This window comes from Oncorhynchus clarkii, chromosome 18 (assembly GCF_045791955.1).
Source record: "Oncorhynchus clarkii lewisi isolate Uvic-CL-2024 chromosome 18, UVic_Ocla_1.0, whole genome shotgun sequence".
In the NCBI taxonomy this organism is placed as follows: Eukaryota; Metazoa; Chordata; class Actinopteri; order Salmoniformes; family Salmonidae; genus Oncorhynchus; species Oncorhynchus clarkii.
In genome coordinates, this window is record NC_092164.1 from 36,164,218 (window position 1) to 36,187,634 (window position 23,417).

General features: G+C 47.5%; 1 protein-coding gene across 1 annotated transcript in view; it reads left to right on the plus strand.

Moving 5' to 3' along the window:
- The window catches only part of LOC139373395 (ephrin type-A receptor 7-like), a 332,457-nt gene that overhangs the window by 35,344 nt on the left and 273,696 nt on the right, over positions 1–23,417 (plus strand). The window contains exons 2-3 of the mRNA XM_071113849.1: positions 7,395–7,459; positions 12,927–13,599. Of these exons, the coding sequence (XP_070969950.1) occupies positions 12,993–13,599 (607 nt within the window). The 5' untranslated portion in view covers positions 7,395–7,459; positions 12,927–12,992. The remainder of the gene's footprint in view (positions 1–7,394; positions 7,460–12,926; positions 13,600–23,417) is intronic.

Consider the following 23,417-nt stretch of genomic DNA (forward strand, 5'->3'; position numbering starts at 1 on the left):
CTGGTGTGGATTAATTTTAGAACATTTTAGAGGCGTAGCAACATTGTTTGCATTTTTAAGCTAATTTCCTGCAATTCCCCAAAAAACTCTCCCATGGAGCTGAGTGACATTTTTGCAGTTTTTATATTCCTGCAATTATATGCATTTTACCATGGCTAATGCTGTGTTCTTTTACTCTAACATAATAACAAAATCAGTAGGCTAAAATAATTTACACTGTTTGGATTGGCCCAATGGTAGAAAAGTCCTGTGTGTGTGTGTCCTTCTGTTTGTATTTTATACTCATCTGTTTTTGTCTGTGCTCATGTAGCTAGCTGTATGTGCATTTGTATATCTCCCCTCTCCGCCCTCCTCCCTTTCCTCCATCTCCCCTCTCCCTCTCCGCCCTCCTCCCTTTCCTCCATCTCCCCTCTCCCTCTCCGCCCTCCTCCCTTTCTCTCCCTCTCCGCCCTCCTCCCTTTCTCTCCCTCTCCGCCCTCCTCCCTTTCTCTCCCTCTCCGCCCTTTCCCTCCATCTCCCCTCTCCTCCCTCCATCTCCCCTCTCCGCCCTCCTCCCTTTCTCTTCCTCTCCGCCCTCCTCCCTTTCCCTCCCTCTCCGCCCTCCTCCCTTTCCCTCCATCTCCGCCCTCCTCCCTTTCTCTCCCTCTCCGCCCTCCCTCTCCGCCCTCCTCCCTTTCCCTCCCTCTCTGCCTTCCTCCCTTTCTCTCCCTCTCCGCCCTCCTCCCTTTCTCTCCCTCTCCGCCCTCCTCCCTTTCTCTCCCTCTCCGCCCTCCTCCCTTTCTCTCCCTCTCCGCCCTATTCCCTTTCCCTCCCTCTCCGCCCTCCTCCCTCTCCGCCCTCCTCCCTTTCCCTCCCTCTCCGCCCTCCTCCCTTTCCCTCCCTCTACGCCCTCCCCCTTCCCTCCCTCTCCGCCCTCCTCCCTTTCCCTCCATCTCCCCTCTCCGCCCTCCTCCCTTTCTCTCCCTCTCCGCCCTCCTCCCTTTCTCTCCCTCTCCGCCCTTTCCCTCATCTCCCCTCTCCTTCCTTTCCCTCATCTCCCCTCTCCGCCCTCCTCCCTTTCCCTCCCTCTCCGCCTCCCTCCCTCTCCGCCCTCCTCCCTTTCTCTCCCTCTCCGCCCTCCTCCCTTTCTCTCCCTCTCCTCCCTCCTCCCTTTCTCTCCCACTCCGCCCTCCTCCCTTTCTCTCCCTCTCCGCCCTCATCCCTTTCTCTCCCTCTCCGCCCTCATCCCTTTCTCTCCCTCTCCGCCCTCATCCCTTTCTCTCCCTCTCCGCCCTCATCCCTTTCTCTCCCTCTCCGCCCTCATCCCTTTCTCTCCCTCTCCGCCCTCATCCCTTACTTTCCCTCTCCGCCCTCATCCCTTTCTCTCCCTCTCCGCCCTCCTCCCTTTCCCTACATCTCCCCTCTCCTCCCTCCTCCCTTTCTCTCCCTCTCCCTCTCCATCCTCCTCCCTTTCCCTCCATCTCCCCTCTCCGCCCTCCTCCCTTTCTCTCCCTCTGCGCCCTCCTCGCTTTCTCTCCCTCTCTGCCCTCCTCCCTTTCCCTCCATCTCCCCTCTCCGCACTCCTCCCTTTCTCTCCCTCTCCGCACTCCTCCCTTTCTCTCCCTCTCCGCACTCCTCCCTTTCTCTCCCTCTCCGCACTCCTCCCTTTCTCTCCCTCTCTGCCCTCCTCCCTTTCTCTCCCTTTCCCTCCATCTCCCCTCTCTGCCCTCCTCCCTTTCTTTCCCTTTCCTCCCTCCTCCCTTTCTCTCCCTCTCCACCCTCCTCGCTTTCTCTCCCTCTCCGCCCTCCTCCCTTTCCCTCCATCTCCCCTCTCCGCCCTCCTCCCTTTCTCTCCCTCTCTGCCCTCCTCCCTTTCTCTCCCTCTCCGCCCTCCTCGCTTTCTCTCCCTCTCCGCCCTCCTCCCTTTCCCTCCATCTCCCCTCTCCGCCCTCCTCCCTTTCTCTCCCTCTCTGCCCTCCTCCCTTTCTCTCCCTCTCCGCCCTCCTCCCTTTCTCTCCCTCTCCGCCCTCCTCCCTTTCTCTCCCTCTCTGCCCCCTTCCTTTCTCTCCCTCTCTGCCCTCCTCCCTTTCTCTGCCCTCCTCCCTTTCTCTCCCTCTCCGCCCTCCTCCCTCCCTCTCCGCCCTCCTCCCTCCCTCTCCGCCCTCCTCCCTCCCTCTCCGCCCTCCTCCCTCCCTCTCCGCCCTCCGCCCTCCTCCCTCCCTCTCCGCCCTCCCTCTCCGCCCTCCTTCCGCCCTCCGCCCTCCTCCCTTTCCCTCCCTCTCTGCCCTCCTCCTCCCTCCTCCCTTTCTCTCCCTCTCTGCCCTCCTCCCTTTCTCTCCCTCTCTGCCCTCCTCCCTTTCCCTCCATCTCCCCTCTCCGCCCTCCTCCCTTTCTCTCCCTCTCCGCCCTCCTCCCTTTCTCTCCCTCTCCGCCCTCCTCCCTTTCTCTCCCTCTCCGCCCTCCTCCCTTTCCCTGCCTCTCCGCCCTCCTCCCTTTCCCTCCCTCTCCGCCCTCCTCCCTTTCTCTCCCTCTCCGCCCTCCTCCCTTTCTCTCCCTCTCCGCCCTCCTCCCTTTCTCTCCCTCTCCGCCCTCCTCCCTTTCTCTCCCTCTCCGCCCTCCTCCCTGTCTCTCCCTCTCCGCCCTCCTCCCTTTCTCTCCCTCTCTGCCCTCCTCCCTTTCCCTCCCTCTCCGCCCTCCTCCCTTTCCCTCCCTCTCCGCCCTCCTCCCTCCCTCTCCGCCCTCCTCCCTTTCTCTCCCTCTCCGCCCTCCTCCCCCCCTCTCCGCCCTCCTCCCCCCCTCTCCGCCCTCCTCCCTTTTTCTCCCTCTCCGCCCTCCTCCCTTTCCCTCCCTCTCCGCCCTCCTCCCTTTCCCTCCCTCTCCGCCCTCCTCCCTTTCCCTCCCTCTCCGCCCTCCTCCCTTTCTCTCCCTCTCCGCCCTCCTCCCTTTCTCTCCCTCTCCGCCCTCCTCCCTTTCTCTCCCTCTCCGCCCTCCTCCCTTTCTCTCCCTCTCCGCCCTCCGCCCTCCCTCTCCGCCCTCCTCCCTCCCTCTCCGCCCTCCTCCCTCCGTCTCCGCCCTCCTCCCTTTCCCTCCCTTTCTGCCCTCCTCCTCCCTCCTCCCTTTCTCTCCCTCTCTGCCCTCCTCCCTTTCCCTCCATCTCCCCTCTCCGCCCTCCTCCCTCTCCGCCCTCCTCCCTTTCTCTCCCTCTCCGCCCTCCTCCCTTTCTCTCCCTCTCCGCCCTCCTCCCTTTCTTTCCCTCTCCGCCCTCCTCCCTTTCTCTCCCTCTCCGCCCTCCTCCCTCCCTCTCCGCCCTCCGCCCTCCTCCCTCCCTCTCCGCCCTCCTCCCTCCTTCTCTGCCCTTCTCCCTTCTCCCGCCCTCCTCCGTTTCCCCTTCTCCGGCCCTTCTTCCTTTTTAATTTCTCCGGCCCTCCTCCCTTTCCCTCCGTCTTCCCTCTCCGCCCTCCTCCGTCTCCCCTCTCCGGCCCTCCTCCCTTTCCCTCCGTCTTCCCTCTCGGCCCTCCTCCGTCTCCCCTCTCCCTCCGTCTCCCCTCCTCCCTTTCCCTCCATCTCCCCTCTCCCTCAGTCTCCCTCTTAGTGTCGTCCTATTAGAGGGATAATGTGTGGACAATAGATCTCCCCCTGGGTCAGTGGCCTACCTATCCCAGTCTCCTCTCTCGCTGAGCCCCAGACCTGTTGGTGTGACTGTAGCCTGATAAGTTGCTCGGGTTGCAGGGAGGACACTGGAACAACGTAGATAATCCTCTCTATTGAACTTTATGGGGCTCATTTCATAATTCTCCCTTTCACTGTGACTCGGGAGGGGAATTATTATGTGTGTGTGTGTGTGTGTGTGTGTGTGTGTGTGTAAGGAGACTAGCACTGGCACCAGCTTAGTCTGCTTCATTGCTGCTGCTCTCACTCCTTTAAGATAAAACACGCTGTCATACACTCTTCAGTCTTTGGCTCTCACGTCTGTATCGAAATGTAGTTGAAAGGCGAGCAACACACACACTATCGCTTAGTAAACTGCAACACAAAGAAACAAGTTCACCCTTTTGCACACGCTCATACTGCCATGCTAACAGTACTGCCCCCGCATGCAATAGAAACCATTGTGGGATAAAATTTGCCTTCAGAGTATTCATTGAACAATGGCCTATTAGTATAATCCCTCCATACAGCTGTCTGTCTTCCCTCTCTTCCCTCCCTCCATCCCTTTGTCTTCACCAGTTAGCAACGTAGGGATATGAATTCACTGTCAGCAAAGCCGAATAACTCAATTTAAACGATAGAATGAGGCACAAGTGCCTTTCAGGATGAGGAGAGCGAGAGCGGCACTTACTAGTTAGATGGAACAAGGACTCTCCAGTTCATTTGTGTGTTTAGCACTAAATGCCCTTCTATTGGATGCCAGGGCTGCCTGGCTCGTCACTGCTGCTGCTAGAGGAGAGGACAATTCCCCTTCACTCTGAGAAATATGGGGCTTCAACAAAGGACTTCCGTCAAAGTCATAGGCGTCACTGCCCTCTTTTGAAATCGACAGTGTAGAATAAAAAGTTAGGCTAACGACCGTATGTTCCTTGCTTTGCTGCTTAGTCAAATTGCCATCAAAGGTAGATTAGCAGTGTTTTTCACCGTTTCCAAAGAGTTTCATACGATGTCATAAATCCTCTGATCAAGTGGCGTTGTACAGGTGACCTGATGTTGTGTAATGCGTTCTCCTATCATAACTGTCTCCGTTGACTGGTTCACTTTCATCATATCCTCTTTTGAAGGACTCTAGCCAGCCTCATTGAATCGAAACCAAAAAATTAAGAATCGTGGCTTGACTCGAATATCCACATTGTCCTAAACTAAACGATAGGCAATTATTTATAAAATGACCCCCTGGAAATCTGTGTTTAGCTGTTGATATTGGTCACGGCCATTACATTAGTCATTAGCCACAAAGAGAAGCATGTGTAGTTCTCTCTCTCTCTCACGCCTCCTCTAAAGGCCCATTAGTACGTCTAACTAGGGTGTGATCATTCCTATTAGTTATTATGATCAGAGCACTGACTTTCTGTCCGCACTACTGACTGACTGCTGCTTTCAGATGCCTTTGCTCTCTTTATTTAGTCTCTCTCTCTCATTCTCTCTGGCAAGTGTCATTCTGATCCCTTTACGCTTTCTTTCGTTCTCTCGCTCTCTCTCTGTCCCCCTCTTTTCTAATGCTGCTCTAAAAGGCTGTGTGTTATCAGTGACGCACAGCCAGGCCCAGGACTCTCTGTTGTGTAAAAGGGGAGAACAATACCAGTTTGAAAAAAAGAGATCTCTCCAAGGATGGCGTGGTACTTTTAAAACTTTTTAAGCGCTGTCCGAGGTGCTGACATGGCACATTATGCAAGCGCCCCCATCAAAGGTTGCGAAATATCAGTGGGTTTTTATGGAAGCGCTGCTGTCCAATGTTCTAAAGTATCAGTGAAAAGGCTTGGATGCACCAAGGTTGCTATCTGTCATCCATTATTAATATTGTAGATGCACTGTCCAAGGTTCTGAAAAATTGGACCAAAACTGAAGTTGCAGTAGACAGGCTGCCTAAATGTTAGATGGCTACTGTAGAAGAGCTGTCCAAGGTCCTGAAAAGCAGTTCTGCTGTATGTAGGTTGTCATGGCTGAGAATGTGCTGTCCAAGGCCTCGAAGCTGCAGCAATTGCTCTAGGCCAGGGCTGCCCAACCCTCTTCCTGGAGTCCAACCCTAATATAACACACCTGATTCTACTTATTAGCTGCTCAACAAGACCTTAACTAGCTGAATCAGATCTGCTAAATTAGGGTTGGACTGAAAACCTACAGGACAGTAGATCTCCAGAAAGAGGGTTGGGCAGCCCTACTCTAGGGTGTTGAACCACTGCTCTAGCTGTTTGCTGTCTATGGTGCTGAAAGACTCTCGAGACTCTCAAATATCCTTTTGTGTCCTTAATGCCCTGGCTTGTTTTCTAGTAGCTGCTGTGTTTTTAAAGTTCCAGGATAAAAACATGTTGTCCTACAAGCTTAATTCCTGAACAGATGGTATCAATGCACTTACGAAAATATATTTTATCAGTTGGAAATATTATGCGATAGTGGCACTTTTGAGATTAGGCAAATCCCCAAATATAATGTGGGCTGTTATTACTTTAAGTGCAGATATTCAAGTGTGTAATCACCTAATTTTCCTCTAATGGCTAGTATGTAGGTTTATGTTCTAAAGTTATGTCCAAGAGTAAATCTCAACTACAGTGGCTATTTCCTCTTTATAAAAAGTTCTACATTCGCTTTATGAGTAGTGCGTGACCCTAGGGATTTTAATGCATAATCAACCCACCCACCCCCAAAAAACTGAATTTGTATCAATTTCCTGCACTCATCTGAGATCATTTCCACACTGTCATGTAGGGCTGCGCGTTATGGGCAAAAAAATCTAGAACTTATGTTTAACATGTATTGCAACTGATTTTAGTTGGAATCATGCGTACAGTTGGAATCATGGCAAACAATATAGATTGTTCTAATTCTACACTTGGAATACAGTGTTTGACATGACGACAAATTAAATTGCCGGGGAGGAGTTATTGTTACAGAGTAGGAACCAAAGTATTGGTCAGTGTTTCCTAGGGGACCCTATAATAAGCAAAGTGGAAACCGCATCATAGTCATCAACATTGTTGCATGTGCTGTATTGCCCATGCAGACTGAACACTGGGTGTCTGGTCGAGCAACAACAAATGCACTCCTTGAGTGACGGGGTGGGACTAGGGAGGGGGGGATGGAGAGGTGGAGGGAGAGAGAGGGATGACTCAAGTAGCAGCGTAAACTATACAAATTGACGTTACACATGGCATATCACGTTTAACAAGCCAAACATTCAAATACCATTCTAGAAGGTCAGGTAAAAACCCAAACCGATTGGTGCATCAATACCCATATATTGTATATTAGGGTATACCGCCCAGCCCTAATACTGGTGATGTAATGCATGTAATCAAGACTAGTGACTAGGCTGAACTACTTTATTGAGGAAAAATGTAGGTTTTATTGTCACATACACCAGACGGGTGCAGTGAAATGTGGTGTTTTACAGGGTCAGCCATAGTAGCACGACGCCTCTGTAGAAAATGAGGGTTAAGTGCCTTGCTCAAGGGCACATCAACAGAGTTTCACCTTGTTAGCTCACTCTGACTGTGATATGGGGTTGTCTCACCTAGCTATCGGAGTAGAGGTGCGTCTGTAAGTCGCTCTGGATGCGAGTGTCTGCTTACTGACCGAAATGTCTGATGTATTGAGACCATGAGATGACGAGTGGTGCTTGAGGCAGACTGGCGAAATGTAACGACGTTTGACTTCGACTAACCTAATGCTGTTCTCCCTCCCTCTATCTTTTCTGTTCTTTCTTTCAGTGGTCCTGCTGAACTCAAAAGAAACTCAGGCAGAGCTCGGTTGGACGTCGCACCCCTCCAATGGCGTGAGTGTACCAGCCTGTTGTATACTTTTGAATGTACATGTGACCATGCATATCTGAAAAGGTGTGTGTGTGTCTGTCTGTCAGTGTACATCTACACTACAGCTGGGATGATAAACCAGAAATGATCGACACTGACTTACCGCAGGCATTTTCCAATGACTTTTACCGCAGGCATTTTACTGATACCTTTCATTGCGATAAGTAGTCTATACTATAGAAATGTGAAGTTTTAGCATGAAATAAGTTTGCTAACAATGGTAATTGTTAATGGGACAATGGATGGCTACAGCCATCAAACTAGTAGTAGTTGAAAGGACAAGTGTGGTGCACATTAATGTTCTGAATTTATCGTTTGGGTTTATTGTTATCGCATTAATTTATCACAATATGGCCTAGCTCTTATCGACACGCCCTTTGTGCCACGGAGTAGTCCAGCTAGCTTCTAGCTCAAACTGAGAGCAGGTCCCCTGACCTCAGTGGACATAGTTCCAGGGAGCACTCTGCCCAAACAGACTGTGAGTGGACAGCTGTCCCCACCTCTCTGCCCCTGTCCTCCTCCTCCTTCCCCTCGCTCACCCCTCCCTGAACCAAACAGAGCAGAGCTCGTCACTTCACGCTAATCGATGGCCTAATCCTGGACAGGATGTCACTGCACCCACCGCCAGAGAGAGACACACACACACACACACACACACACAGCCACACACAGCCACATAAATTGTCCCCTCCGCTATCGATTTGGCTTGTAAAAACCGCACGCTAACTTATGAGTGACTGGAAGATAAATAATACTCGGTGGAGGAACGTTTTTAAGAATCACTGAAGACAAAGTGGTTTTTGAAGTCACTGGCTATCATTTATCTTCCACTCATACGTTTTGTCGCTGAACTATAAGACTGTGAATGATTTATCGTGCTCTTTTTTATGAATCGATGGGGCTTCAAATTTTGAAGTGGAAATGAATGGACTTGTCCAATTCATATACTTCAGCCAGACTGCTGAAGTATGTGAAGCGTATGTTTTCAAGTCATTGCAGTGCAGCAGTCTTTCGTAACTCGTTGTCTGTCAGCAAACCACAAGACCAAGGCTTAGATAAACTACCCCAGTCCAATGTTGCTGCTATAAATCAACTTGTGGAAGCTACACTTAGTCAATGGATGGATACAGTTCCACTGAAGTTAGCGCGCGCACACACACACACACACATTCTGAATCATGTTGAGTCTGTCACCATAGACTTAGCAGCACCCAGGACCATACCATTACCAAATTGGCTGCTTTGTCAATGTAAAAGGCAATCTCCATATCCATCCTTAAAATGGTCAATTGGTATAAGTCAGACATAAACATAATATTTCTTTACCGAAACTAATTGAACACTTTCTATATTTCCTACAACTCGGTGTGATACACAGGCTATGTATTTGTGTGTGCCGATGAAACCGTGAATGTGCCCAAAATGGTGGGAGGCAGAGTGGTGTGAGGAGGCACAGGCGCATGTTCCCAAAGCATCTCGCCTCTTATTCATTTGTGATTTATAAGGCAAAACTGATCCTAGATCAGCACTCCTACTATGAGAACCTTAATGAATACATAGCCAGGAGTTTGTGACCCTGTGACCTAACCAGGGACATGTCCTGACTCTTGTGATGTCAATTAAACATTACACAATACAGAAGGGCATTTTTCGATAATATATTTCAACATGTTCAGTTGTTTGGCTAGCTAATGCAGTCCCACTAGGGCGTTTAGCAGAGCTGCAGCGTTGCTCACTCAGCACACACGGTGAGTCGGTTTTACCTGCAGTCAAATGATGACGGCCATGTGGGCACGTCTCCTGCAATCTGTTCTTTATTTACCCAGTTAATTCTGGACGTGGCAGCCATTTGCATTTTCCCTCCCCATAGTGTCAGTGGGCAGCTGTGAGCTGCTTTACAGCTCTATAGTCTCTGTGGAGGCCCCCGCCACTGTAGTTTGTCTTTCTCTCTGTTGTCTTGTCTCTCTGTTGTGGGAGAGAGAGGCACGCGCACACACACTGGGGGCTCATTTGCTCCTCAATATCATGTGTGGTTTTGTCTGTGGAGAGTGGAGGCACATTAACACACACTCTGGAGGATCATTTAGTCTTTCTCTTGCTTCACGAGTACAGAACCCTAGTGCCAGTCTCTGCAGGCACAAACCCACACATGATATTTACCCTCTGTCTGGATGATAATGTCATACAGTTGACCCACAACAACTCCCAATTTGTTGTGGGTCAACTGTAGGACTTCCCAATGTATACACAGTTGAAGACGGAAGTTTACATACACCTTAGCCAAATACATTTAAACTCAGTTTTTCACAATTCCTGACATTTAATCCTAGTAACAATTCCCTGTCTTATGTCTGTTAGGATCACCACTTTATTTTAAGAATGTGACATGTCAGAATAATAGTAGAGGGAATTATTTATTTCAGCTTTTATTTATTTCATCACATTCCGAGTGGGTCAGAAGTTTACACACACTCAATTAGTATTTGGTAGCATTGCCTTTAAATTGTTTAACTTGGGTCAAACGTTTTGGGTAGCCTTCCACAAGCTTCCCACAATAAGTTGGGTGAATTTTGGCCCATTCCTCCTGACAGAGCTGGTGTAACTGAGTCAGGTTTGTAGGCCTCCTTGCTCACACACGCTTTTTCAGTTCTGCCCACAAATTTCCTATAGGATTGAGGTCAGGGCTTTGTGATGGCCACTCCAATACCTTGACTTTCTTGTCCTTAAGCCATTTTGCCACAACTTTGGAAGTATGCTTGGCGTCATTGTCCATTTGGAAGACCCATTTGCCACCAAGCTTTAACTTCCTGACTGATGTCTTGAGATGTTCTTTCAATATATCCACATAATTTTCCTACCTAATGATGCCATCTATTTTGTGAAGTACACCAGTCCTTCCTGCAGCAAAGCACCCCCACAATATGATGCTGCCACCCCTGTGCGTCACGGTTGGGATGGTGTTCTTTGGCTTGCAAGCCTCCCCCGTTTTCCTCTAAACATAACGATGGTCATTATGGACAAACAGTTCTATTTTTGTTTCATCAGACCGGATGACATTTCTCCAAAATGTACGATCTTTGTCCCATGTGCAGTTGCAAACCGTAGTCTGGCTTCTTCCTTGCTTAGCGGCCTTTCAGATTATGTCGATATAGGGCTTGTTTTACTGTGGATATTGATACTTTTGTACCGGTTTCCTCCAGCATCTTCACGGTCCTTTGCTGTTGTTCTGAGATTGATTTGCACTTTTCACACCAAAGTACGTTTATCTCTAGGAGACAGAACGCGTCTCCTTCCTGAGCGGTATGATGGCTGCATGGTCCCATGGTGTTTATACTTGCATACTATTGTTTGTACAGATGAACGTGGCACCTTCAGGCATTTGGAAATTGCTCCCAAGGATGAACCAGACTTGTGTAGGGCTACTATTTTTTTTTCTGAGGTCTTGGCTGATTTCTTTTGATTTTCCCATGTCAAGCAAAGAATCACTGAGTTTGAAGGTAGGCCTTTAAATACACCCACAGGTACACCTCCAGTTGACTCAATTGATGTCAATTAGCCTATCAGAAGCTTCTAAAGCTATTATTTTTTTATTTGACCTTTTATTTAACTAGGCAAGTCAGTTAAGAACAAATTCTTATTTTCAATGACTGCCTAGGAACAGTGGGTTAACTGCCTGTTCAGGGGCAGAACGACAGATTTGTACCTTGTCAGCTCAGGGATTTGAACTTGCAACCTTCCGGTTACTGTAGTGAATTCTAAGTGAAATAGTCTGTCTAAACAATTGTTGGAAAACATACTTGTATCATGCACAAAGTAGATGTCCTAACCGACTTGCCAACACTATAGTTTAACATTTGTGGAGTGGTTGAAAAACGAGTTTTAATGACTCCAACATAAGTGTATCTAAACTTCCGACTTCAACTGTATGTATTTCTCTGTCGGTCTCTTTTATTTTATTTGTAGTTTTTTTTCTGGCTCCTCAATCCCCCTTTATCTCAACAACATTCCGCTGAAAAGGCAGCGCGTGAAATTCAAGTGTTTTTTAGAAATATATAACTTTCACACATTAACAAGTCCAATACAGCAAATGAAAGATAAACATCTTATTAATCTACCCATCGTGTCCGATTTTAAAAAGAAACATTTTTTTAAAATGCTTTACAGCGAAAATCACAACATATGATTGTTAGGTCATAGCCAAGTCAAAAAAACACAGCCATTTTCCAACCAAGGATAGGAGTCACAAAAAGCAGATATATTGATAAAATTAATCATTAACCTTTGATCTTCATCAGATGACACTCATAGGACATCATGTTACACAATACATGTATGTTTTGTTCGATAATATGCATATTTGTATCCAAAACTCTCAGTTTACATTGGCGTGTTACGTGCAGTAATGTTTTGATTCCAAACATCCGGTGATTTTGCAGAAATACTCATAATAAACATTGATAAAAGATAGACTTCTCCTTAATGCGCCCGCTGTGTCAGATTTCAAAAAAACTTTACGGAAAAAGCATAATCTGAGAACGGCGCTCAGAGCCCAATCCAGCCAGAGAAATATCCACCATTTGAGTAAAAAGTTAGAAATAACACTCTAAATATTCACTTACCTTTGATCTTCCTCAGAAGGCACTCCCAGGACTCCCAGTTCGACAATAAATGACTGATTTGTTCCATAAAGTCCATAATTTATGTCAAAATAGCCACTTGTTGTTAGTGTGTTCAGCCCAGTAATCCATCTTCATGAGGAGCGAGCACTTCGTCCAGACATGAACTCGAAAGGTTCCGTTACAGGTCGTAGAAAACAAGTCAAACGATGTATGGAATCAATCTTTAGGAGGTTTTTAACATAAAACATCAATAAGCTTCCAACCGGAGAATTCCTATGTCTGAAGAAAAGCACTGGAACAAGAGCTAACTCTGTCAGGAGCACGCGTCACGAGCCTGAGACACTCTGCCAGACCACTGATTCAAACAGGTCTCATGAGCCCCTCCTTTATAGTAGAATCCTCAAACCAGTTTCTAAAGACGGTTGACATCTAGTGGAATCCGTCGGAAGTGCAACTTGACTCCATAGACACTGTGTATTCGGTAGGCCAAGCTTTGAAAAACTACAAACCTCAAATATCCCACATCCTGGTTGGATTTTTCTCAGGTTTTTGCCTGCCATATGAGTTCTGTTATACTCACAGACATCATTCAAACAGTTTCAGAAACTTCAGTGTTTTCTATCAAATACTAATAATAATATGCTAATAATAATTAGCATCTGGGACAGAGTAGGAGGCAGTTCACTCTGGGCACGCTTTCCATCCAAAAGTGAAAATGCTGCCGCCTATCCCAAAAAGGTTAACTCTCACCCTCTCTAAATATTTCTCTTCCTCTCTCATCCCTCTATCCCTTTCCTCACCATCTCCCCAGTGGGAGGAGATCAGTGGCGTGGATGAGAAGTACAAGCCCATCAGGACCTACCAGGTGTGTAACGTGATGGAGCCGGCGCTGCAGAACAACTGGCTGCAGACGGGCTGGGTGGCGCGGCGCGGCGGCCAGCGCATCTTCGTGGAGCTGCAGTTCACGCTACGCGACTGCAACAGTATCCCGGGCGTGGCAGGCACCTGCAAGGAGACCTTCAACCTGCTCTACGTGGAGTCGGACAAAGACCTGAGCCGGGTGACCCGCGAGGAACGCTACACCAAGATTGACACCATCGCCGCCGACGAGAGCTTCACGCAGGGCGACCTGGGCGAGAGGAAGATGAAGCTCAACACGGAGGTGCGGGAGATCGGACACCTGAACCGGAAAGGGTTCCACCTGGCTTTCCAGGATGTGGGGGCATGCGTGGCCCTGGTGGCGGTGCGGGTGTACTACAAGCGCTGCCTGGCCACGGTGCAGAACCTGGCTGTGTTTTCTGATACTGTTGCGGAGGCAGCGTTCGCCACACTCGTGGAAGTCAGGGGAGCCTGCGTCAACAACTCTGAGGTTGACACGGACAGCCCTCCCAGGATGCACTGCAGCGCTGAGGGGGAGTGGCTGGTGCCCATCGGGAAGTGCAGCTGTTCAGCGGGTTACGAGGAGGGTCACAGCAGCTGTGAAGGTAAGAAAAAAAGCGGGATGGATGGATGGAAGGAGGGATGGATGGATGGAAGGAGGGATGGATGGATGGAAGGAGGGAGTTATGTAAAGTGAGTGAGGGAACGATAGAAGAAAAGAGTGACGAATGTATGGAGGGTGGAAACAAATGCGGGGCAGTGGACTTTGTTTTTGTGGTAATCACCGTGCAGAAATGTTCTGTTTTTGACCTGAACCAGTTCTGTCTGGCTGTTGGAGACATTTCATCGACAACCTGTAATCATGTTTGAGGCAGGCAACATTGTGAAGGGAAGTGGGTGAAACGATTTTATGAATAGGATGAGTCAGGCACTGCACTGTCCTCAGGTAGTCATTGTATTCAACAAGACAGCATTTGTAATATTGATGACTGTAGTGAATTGCTGTGTTAAGGATGTGGCACGTGGACAGTTCATGGCCAACTAACATACACACACCCTTGGGCCAGTGTTAAGGCAGTGGGCGCTGTGAGTGCTCTGACGCAGGACTAGAGATTCTGGCTCATCCTCACAGCCAGTGGTTCAGACGGTCTTAGCAGAGAGAACGACTGGTGTCTGCCATCAGCTTTCGCAGCCCATCTTGTGTCTTTTTGAAAATGGGTGAGAGAGACTGGGCGAGAGAGACTGGGCGAGAGAGAGTGAGACACTGAGAATGAAGTGTTACTGCTTTAATGAGAAGAGTCCCTCAGGGCTGACTTGCTTGGACTTTCCTGACAGAATATACAGTATGAGTGTGTGTGTGAATGTGTGAGCTTAATACCTGTTCCAGGAAGTTATGCATTATTTGTGTGTTTTACAGGGAGTTTTGAGTGAGTAATAGAGGATGTGAGAGAGGCTAACAGAAACGCAGAGAGCGAGAGAGGGCGAGAGACAGATCGAGAGAGAGGGGAGATAGCATATTGGTAGAGAGAGCGCTCTAGCCTCATTGGGACTCTAGTGGGAGATTGGCCCTGTCATTGCCCATCAGTGGCAGCCCCAGTGGAGTACTGCTCTATTCAGTGTTAATGGCGTGAATATGCACGGCCAGCACTGCCCAAGCACTCTCGCACTCCCACAGGCCATACAGCACAAGCACTATTGATCAGCCATAACGCTCCACTAAACTGAGGAATTAGGCTCGGAATCCACACACACACAGACAAACACACATCAGCCTATTCTAGCATTTCATTTTACACACCCAATACGGTGTGTGTGTGTGTGTGTGTGTGTGTGTGTGTGTGTGTGTGTGTGTGTGTGTGTGTGTGTGTGTGTGTGTGTGTGTGTGTGTGTGTGTGTGTGTGTGTGTGTGTGTGTGTGTGTGTGTGTGTGTGTGTGTGTGTGTGTGTGTGTGGCAAAAGGTGTTTCTATGCGCGAGAGGCTTTTTTGCTTACTGTTTTAAAATGTTTTTCGACAGTGTATTTGAGTACTTTCTCTTGTGTGTCCTGTATCTTATTTAGATTTGGGAGTAATTGCGCTTCCTTGTGTGTGTGCGCTGCTCAGTAGTATTGAGTAGAGGCCTGAGGAGGTACTGATAGGGTGTAAAGAGAGAGACTGTGTTCTGTGGAGCAGTGCAGAGCTGATGATACACTGGCTAGAGCTGCTGCATGCCCTTCTGTGATTAGGTGTGTGTGCCCGTGCGTGTAGAAGGAGAGAAAGAAAGACGGGGGTTTTGTGTGTGAGAGGGAAGGGCATGATACGATACGTAGCTACACACACTCTCTGTCGCACACACACCTTGTTTCCTTTGTCTGTGTTGTTGTGTGTAAGGGAGGAGGGATTGATGCAATGTAATGTGCTGAACAGTAAAGCTGGGCTGAATGTCAAACCAAACACTAGGCCCCTAAGCCCTTAATCAAGTCGAGTCTGCAAGTGTTTTGGCCAAAATGAGCACTGAGAAGATGTGCACTCGACATCCCAACTGCCACTTATCAATATTCCAAAATTGGGACTAGTTTCAGGAAAATAGGCAAGCTATTTTTTATCAAAATGTGTTTTTTGGCAGAAATGCCTTCTGGAACGTGGACTTTCATGTGACTTAATAACAAACTTGTATGCCATCTGTAAATACGAATAAAATTATTAAATTACGAGCCTGGTTGGTTTAGCCACAGATAAAGTCAGCAACCTTCGCGTTAGCCATGATTGGCTGAGACAATGGATGGGCTGGACATGCCGAGAGATGAGTTCGAATTGGTCTGACATGTAGCATGCTTCTGTCTATAACATGAGCTGCTCAGTATGTGTAGGTCATCCTTTCTAATGCGGCCTTTTTTAAAGGTATCACATAGTAGAACTGCATAACTGTTGCTCTCCACTTACTGGGGGACTGATTTTTGAAATCAGTGGAATTAGAGTATGATAGCTCAGGAGATGGAGAAAATTCTGGGGTTTGATTTCAAACATGTAGACGGAGTCGAAAAGAGAGAACACAGAAAGAAGGCTGTTGTATAAAACACTTGTCTCCGGATTACATCTTCAAACTCAGAGCAACCATGGCATCCGTGACTGAGAGGGAGTAGTGTCTATCTATGTAAGATAGTCTAGCTAGCTACATTTTCAGATATTACACGTTTCGAATTTGGTCAGAAAGTCGTTTTCATTTCAAGTTAGTGTACTGTTAGCTAACTAACGTTACATGTATGATCTGTGTAGTTATAGTATTTGTGCCATTTGCATTGCTAGTTCTAGCCTAATGTTAGCTTGCTAACATTGAACTTGTTGGTTAGCTACCTGCAGATTCATGCAGGGTAGTAATGTTATGAGTTGGGATTATGGTTCATATCTAAACAAGACTCCACTATGCAAGTAACCATTTCAATAGAATGTTCATGAGGTCACTGCAACAACTGTTGATAGAAGTAGCTGGTAAATTCGCTCTGGTTATCTACTCTGACTTTAGAGCACTCTCGTCTGAGTGTCCCAGAGCGCAGAATTACTAACTGACAAATTTACGAATGCTCAACACCCGTTGAATATGGCCGGTGTCTGTAAACGATGGCAAAAAAGAGGAACTAAATTGTTGCCAGCAGCACAGTTGCAGTCAACAATGCTCTGGATAAAATAAAAACAGCCTAACCAGCTCTGCCAGGGCGAGTAAAATGGTCAGAGTGAGGCGTTCTCTCATTTGTCTGGAAGTAGCTAGCAAGCTAGCCAACATTAGCCAGTTAATAACTTGGGTGCTTGACTACTGTTGTTAGGTCGGAACGCTCGGATCAACCCTACTCCTCGGCCAGAGCGTCCAGTGTGCGCTCCGAGAGCAAAACGCTCTGAATTTACGAACAGACAATTTGACAATGCTCTGCGTTTACAAACACCCAGAGCGCACTCTGGCACTCCAGATTAAATTCACAAAAACACGCCGATACCGATCTCCAGAACAATAACCGATATTTCAAATTTTAGTGGCCTTTTAAGCATTCTAGTACAGTTAAATAGTTAACATACACACATGGACTCAGCGGTCTAAGGCACTGCATCTCAGTGCAAGAGGTGTCACTACAGTCCCTGGTTCGAATCCAGACTGTATCACATCCGGCCGTGATTGGGAGTCCCATAGGTCGGCGCATAATTGGCCCAGCGTTGTCCGGGCCGTCACTTTTAAATAAGAATTTGTTCTTAACTGACTTGCCTAGTTAAATAAAGTTATTTTGTTGGCATTTACATACAGTGCCTTGCGAAAGTATTCGGCCCCCTTGAACTTTGCGACCTTTTGCCACATTTCAGGCTTCAAACATAAATATATAAAACTGTATTTTTTTGTGAAGAATCAACAACAAGTGGGACACAATCATGAAGTGGAACGACATTTATTGGATATTTCAAACTTTTTTAACAAATCAAAAACTGAAAAATTGGGCGTGCAAAATTATTCAGCCCCTTTACTTTCAGTGCAGCAAACTCTCTCCAGAAGTTCAGTAAGGATCTCTGAATGATCCAATGTTGACCTAAATGACTAATGATGATAAATACAATCCACCTGTGTGTAATCAAGTCTCTGTATAAATGCACCTGCACTGTGATAGTCTCAGAGGTCCGTTAAAAGCGCAGAGAGCATCATGAAAGATTAAGGAACACACCAGGCAGGTCCGAGATACAGTTGTGAAGAAGTTTAAAGCCGGATTTGGATACAAAAAGATTTCCCAAGCTTTAAACATCCCAAGGAGCACTGTGCAAGCGATAATATTGAAATGGAAGGAGTATCAGACCACTGCAAATCTACCAAGACCTGGCCATCCCTCTAAACTTTCAGCTCATACAAGGAGAAGACTGATCAGAGATGCAGCCAAGAGGCCCATGATCACTCTGGATGAACTGCAGAGATCTACAGCTGAGGTGGGAGACTCTGTCCATAGGACAACAATCAGTCGTATATTGCACAAATCTGGCCTTTATGGAAGAGTGGCAAGAAGAAAGCCATTTCTTAAAGATATCCATAAAAAGTGTTGTTTAAAGTTTGCCACAAGCCACCTGGGAGACACACCAAACATGTGGAAGAAGGTGCTCTGGTCAGATGAAACCAAAATTGAACTTTTTGGCAACAATGCAAAACGTTATGTTTGGCGTAAAAGCAACACAGCTCATCACCCTGAACATACCATCCCCACTGTCAAACATGGTGGTGGCAGCATCATGGTTTGGGCCTGCTTTTCTTCAGCAGGGACAGGGAAGATGGTTAAAATTGATTGGAAGATGGATGGAGCCAAATACAGGACCATTCTGGAAGAAAACCTGATGGAGTCTGCAAAATACCTGAGACTGGGACGGAGATTTGTCTTTCAACAAGACAATGATCCAAAACATAAAGCAAAATCTACAATGGAATGGTTCAAAAATAAACATATCCAGGTGTTAGAATGGCCAAGTCAAAGTTCAGACCTGAATCCAATCGAGAATCTGTGGAAAGAACTGAAAACTGCTGTTCACAAATGCTCTCCATCCAACCTCACTGAGCTCGAGCTGTTTTGCAAGGAGGAATGGGAAAACATTTCAGTCTCTCGATGTGCAAAACTGATAGAGACATACCCCAAGCGACTTACAGCTGTAATCGCAGCAAAAGGTGGCGCTACAAAGTATTAACTTAAGGGGCTGAATAATTTTGCACGCCAATTTTTCAGTTTTTGATTTGTTAAAAAAAGTTAGAAATATCCAATAAATGTTGTTCCACTTCATGATTGTGTCCCACTTGTTGTTGATTCTTCACAAAAAAATACAGTTTTATATCTTTATGTTTGAAGCCTGAAATGTGGCAAAAGGTCGCAAAGTTCAAGGGGGCCGAATACTTTCGCAAGGCACTGTATGTCCCCATTACCAGTAAAACAATCAAAACCTATTTCTTTAACTTACTTGCTATGCTGTTTCGTTGTTCATTTGTTCAGTCGTTTTCATTCTCAACCAGGATTTCTATGGAACGCCAATTGGGTCTTTGACGTGTCAAATAAGCTGTGTTGACCAATCAGAACTTGAATATGACTGCACATCACATAATGATTTAATGCGTTTATACATTTTTACATGGTGTAATCAATGTGTAATTACTATCACTCGTATTTCATATGTCACAACGATTCATCGATACGTATGTTATGATGCTGGTAAAGTTGTCTCGTGCACCTACAGTGCTTGTCATAAAAAAAAGCTAGCAAGCCATTGGATGCAAACAATGTTCTTCCACAAAAACATAGCAAAACAACATTATCGGTTTCATTAGCTTTAGTTAGCTAGTTAACTATATAGTTAGGTGTCATCTAAAATAACCCTAATTTATAAGACCGTTCTTATTTGATTAATGGTGGTCGGACCCATCTATGTGAAGCTTGCCACAATAAGGATTATCCACAATCGTGGACTTGGAGGTTAGCCTTAAATAAAATTATGGCATAATTATACTATTTGTATTAATTTACATCACTGCCAATTACATACTTTTATTTAGAATGCAAACGGCTTAGCTAGCAAGGATAGGTTTTTGTGTACATGATCAAACATTGACAATACACCTAAACTCCTTAGCTAGATGTCCAATCGTGCTGCTAAGATCTCAAAATTAAACTTCAAAATGAATTATGGATTTCTTGATAAATTCTGACTATATTTTGAGGGTGACATAATAATGATTTGTTGTTGCTAGGTAACATGCTAAGATTAATGGGAAGAAGTTGCTGCCAAGGGTGCCGAGTCGGCATAGCATGCCCACTCGCTAAAGAGGCTTCTGAAGGGCACAGTGGAGCGCTCGATGACTCGACAACTAGCGTTTGCGATGACTGGTGAACGTGCATATTGAGGGATCGAATGCTCAAAGTGCTCAGTGTGTCGGTTTGAGATACAGCCCTGGTCTCCAGGGAAGGGAAGGCACCTGTCTAAGCTGTAGCCCTCCTCCCTCGACCCTCACCACGTGGTTTGTGGCGCTCTGAAACACTATCACTTATTCATATTTCACCTCAAAATGTGCTAGTGCGTGTGTGTGAGCTAGCACGTTTGTGCTAGTGGTTGCGTGCACGTCTGTGTGCGCTTGCTTGTGGTTTTCTTGTTTTAAGGCTAGCTGGTGTACAGTAACTGACTTCTCTATAATTACAGAGACAATGCCTGAAGCAGCTCCTCCTGTCATTATCTCTGTTTCATATACTCTGCTGTCCAGCTGGAGGCTTATCCACTTACACACTCACATTCCCTAGAGTACTCCCTAAGAGTGCACACTTCATGTCTTCTGTACTGCTGACTTCCTCAAACACCTCTGTCCTAGTCCCTCTCTCATACTCCACCTCATGCATCCTCCCTCTTTGGTATCTCTACCTCCTCTTCCCTGTCCCATCTCTCCTAGTCCCTCTCTCATACTGTACCTCCTTCGTCCTTCCTTTCTGGTATCTCTATCTCTTCCCTGTCCCATCTCTCCTAGTCCCTCTCTTATACTGTACCCCCTTCATCCTCCCTTTCTGGTATCTCGATCTCCTCTTCCCTGTCCCTCTCTCATACTGTACCTCTTTCCTCCTGTCATTATCTCCGTTTCATATACTCTGCTGTCCAGCTGGAGGCTTATCCACTTACACACTCACATTCCCTAGAGTACTCCCTAAGAGTGCACACTTCATGTCTACTGTACTGCTGACTTCCTCAAACACCTCTGTCCTAGTCCCTCTCTCATACTGTACCTCCTTCGTCCTTCCTTTCTGGTATCTCTATCTCTTCCCTGTCCCATCTCTCCTAGTCCCTCTCTCATACTGTACCTCCATCCTCCCTTTCTGGTATCTCTATCTCCTCTTCCCTGTCCCATCTCTCCTAGTCCCTCTCTCATACTGTACCTCCTTCGTCCTTCCTTTCTGGTATCTCTATCTCCTCTTCCCTGTCCCATCTCTCCTAGTCCCTCTCTCATACTGTACCTCCATCCTCCCTTTCTGGTATCTCTATCTCCTCTTCCCTGTCCCATCTCTCCTAGTCCCTCTCTCATACTGTACCCCCTTCACCCTCCCTTTCGGGTATCTCTATCTCCTCTTCCCTGTCCCATCTCTCCTAGTCCCTCTCTCATACTGTACCTCCATCCTCCCTTTCTGGTATCTCTATCTCCTCTTCCCTGTCCCATCTCTCCTAGTCCCTCTCTCATACTGTACCTCCTTCGTCCTTCCTTTCTGGTATCTCTATCTCCTCTTCCCTGTCCCATCTCTCCTAGTCCCTCTCTCATACTGTACCTCCATCCTCCCTTTCTGGTATCTCTATCTCCTCTTCCCTGTCCCATCTCTCCTAGTCCCTCTCTCATACTGTACCCCCTTCACCCTCCCTTTCGGGTATCTCTATCTCCTCTTCCCTGTCCCATCTCTCCTAGTCCCTCTCTCATACTGTACCTCCATCCTCCCTTTCTGGTATCTCTATCTCCTCTTCCCTGTCCCATCTCTCCTAGTCCCTCTCTCATACTGTACCTCCTTCGTCCTTCCTTTCTGGTATCTCTATCTCCTCTTCCCTGTCCCATCTCTCCTAGTCCCTCTCTCATACTGTACCCCCTTCACCCTCCCTTTCGGGTATCTCTATCTCCTCTTCCCTGTCCCATCTCTCCTAGTCCCTCTCTCATACTGTACCTCCTTCGTCCTTCCTTTCTGGTATCTCTATCTCCTCTTCCCTGTCCCATCTCTCCTAGTCCCTCTCTCATACTGTACCCCCTTCACCCTCCCTTTCGGGTATCTCTATCTCCTCTTCCCTGTCCCATCTCTCCTAGTCCCTCTCTCATACTGTACCCCCTTCACCCTCCCTTTCTGGTATCTCTATCTCCTCTTCCCTGTCCTTCTCTCACATCCCCTCTTTCCTCTCCACTGGTCCCACTCACTCTTCACTCTTAGCCCCACCATCTTTACTCCTTCTCTTTTGCTTCTCTGCTGTAGGGTCCGTAAGGCAGAGGGAGACAGGGTGAGTCAGGTTAACGGGCGTACATTCTGCGAGGCCAGAGACACCGTTATGGGAAGTATGTTTTATAGCTCTGGCCCTCTGTCACTCCCTCGCCTCCTTGTCCTCGCTTTACCTCTCTCGCTCTCTTGGGCACTTTCTCTGCTCTCTCTCCATCTCCTTCACCACGTTTCTCTTGCATTTTTCCCAACCCCATCGCTCTTTCTCTCTCTGGTCCTCCCCTGGCGTGGTGCCATCCTCGCCCATCTGTTGGAAAGCGGAGGCGGGTGGAGACCTCCCCTCCCTACCTCACGCCCACTAATGTTCACTGTCTCTCTGCGCTCAGTTTCAATAATTCACGCTCTGGCGGGAGACAAAACCCACGCTTCTTACTCAAGCATCTGATGTATTTATTTAGCCAGGCCATCGAGACGGCTCGCCGCTAATGCATGCATGCGCACACGCGCACACGCACACACACTTGAAATGGCTTGGCACAGACCCTCCTTTGCCTTCCTTCACCCGGGAGGAAGAGGAGATGAAGGGAGAGAAGGAAGGGGCTAGACTCTTGGCGCACGTTGTCCTGAGAACCGTTGGTCCAACACGCCACACACAACCCTTCAACGCACTGCAGAGAGAGGTGAGCTGAGGATGCCTACTGACTGACCCAGAGTCACCTTAGCTGTCCTGATGCAACAATATCAGTTGGTTAAAACTGGTCTAGAATCAGATTGGATATAACTCCTAACAGCCTGTCTGTGTAATATCAATCCCGTTGTCTTAACCTGGCACTCCTGCTTCTAACTAACCACCAATAGAGAGGGGAAGTATTGAAATGTAGGGTGTGTGATGTATCTGTGAGTGTGTTGCCAGACTACGTCTGGGTCTCTGTATTCACAGCTCTGCTAGCCTGCAGTGGGTTTTCTCACTCAGCCCCCTTGTATAGGAAGGCTGCTCTGCCAGCTTGCCCTGGCACCGCTCTGACGCCTCATTTTGTTGTCATTTGTCACCTAACCCCACCCCAAAGAAAATGGATGACATTTCCACAGACACCTGCGTCTCTCCTATGTTCACGCACACATATACTCACACACACACACACACACCCACCAAGATGGACAACTCGCACAAACACAATGGCACATGTGCGTGCACAGACTCTGGCTTCCTCCCACACTTCCTGACTCACATTCACAATCTGTCCTTAACTCTATCCATCTGTTTCTGTCTCTTTGTCACACACACACACACGATTGACACACTGAAGGGGATGTTATCCGTGACATTTCCAGCGCAGTGTGGTATATGGCGCTCCTGCCAAGCCCTAGGGTTAATGTGGGTCCACTGTCACACTGAGAGAGAGCTGGAGGGAAGGGACGGAGAGGGAGATGCTGAACACCTTAGGTGCTATGCTATCAACGTGATCGGCTAGAGCAACCTTCTCTGCTCAAGTCTTTCT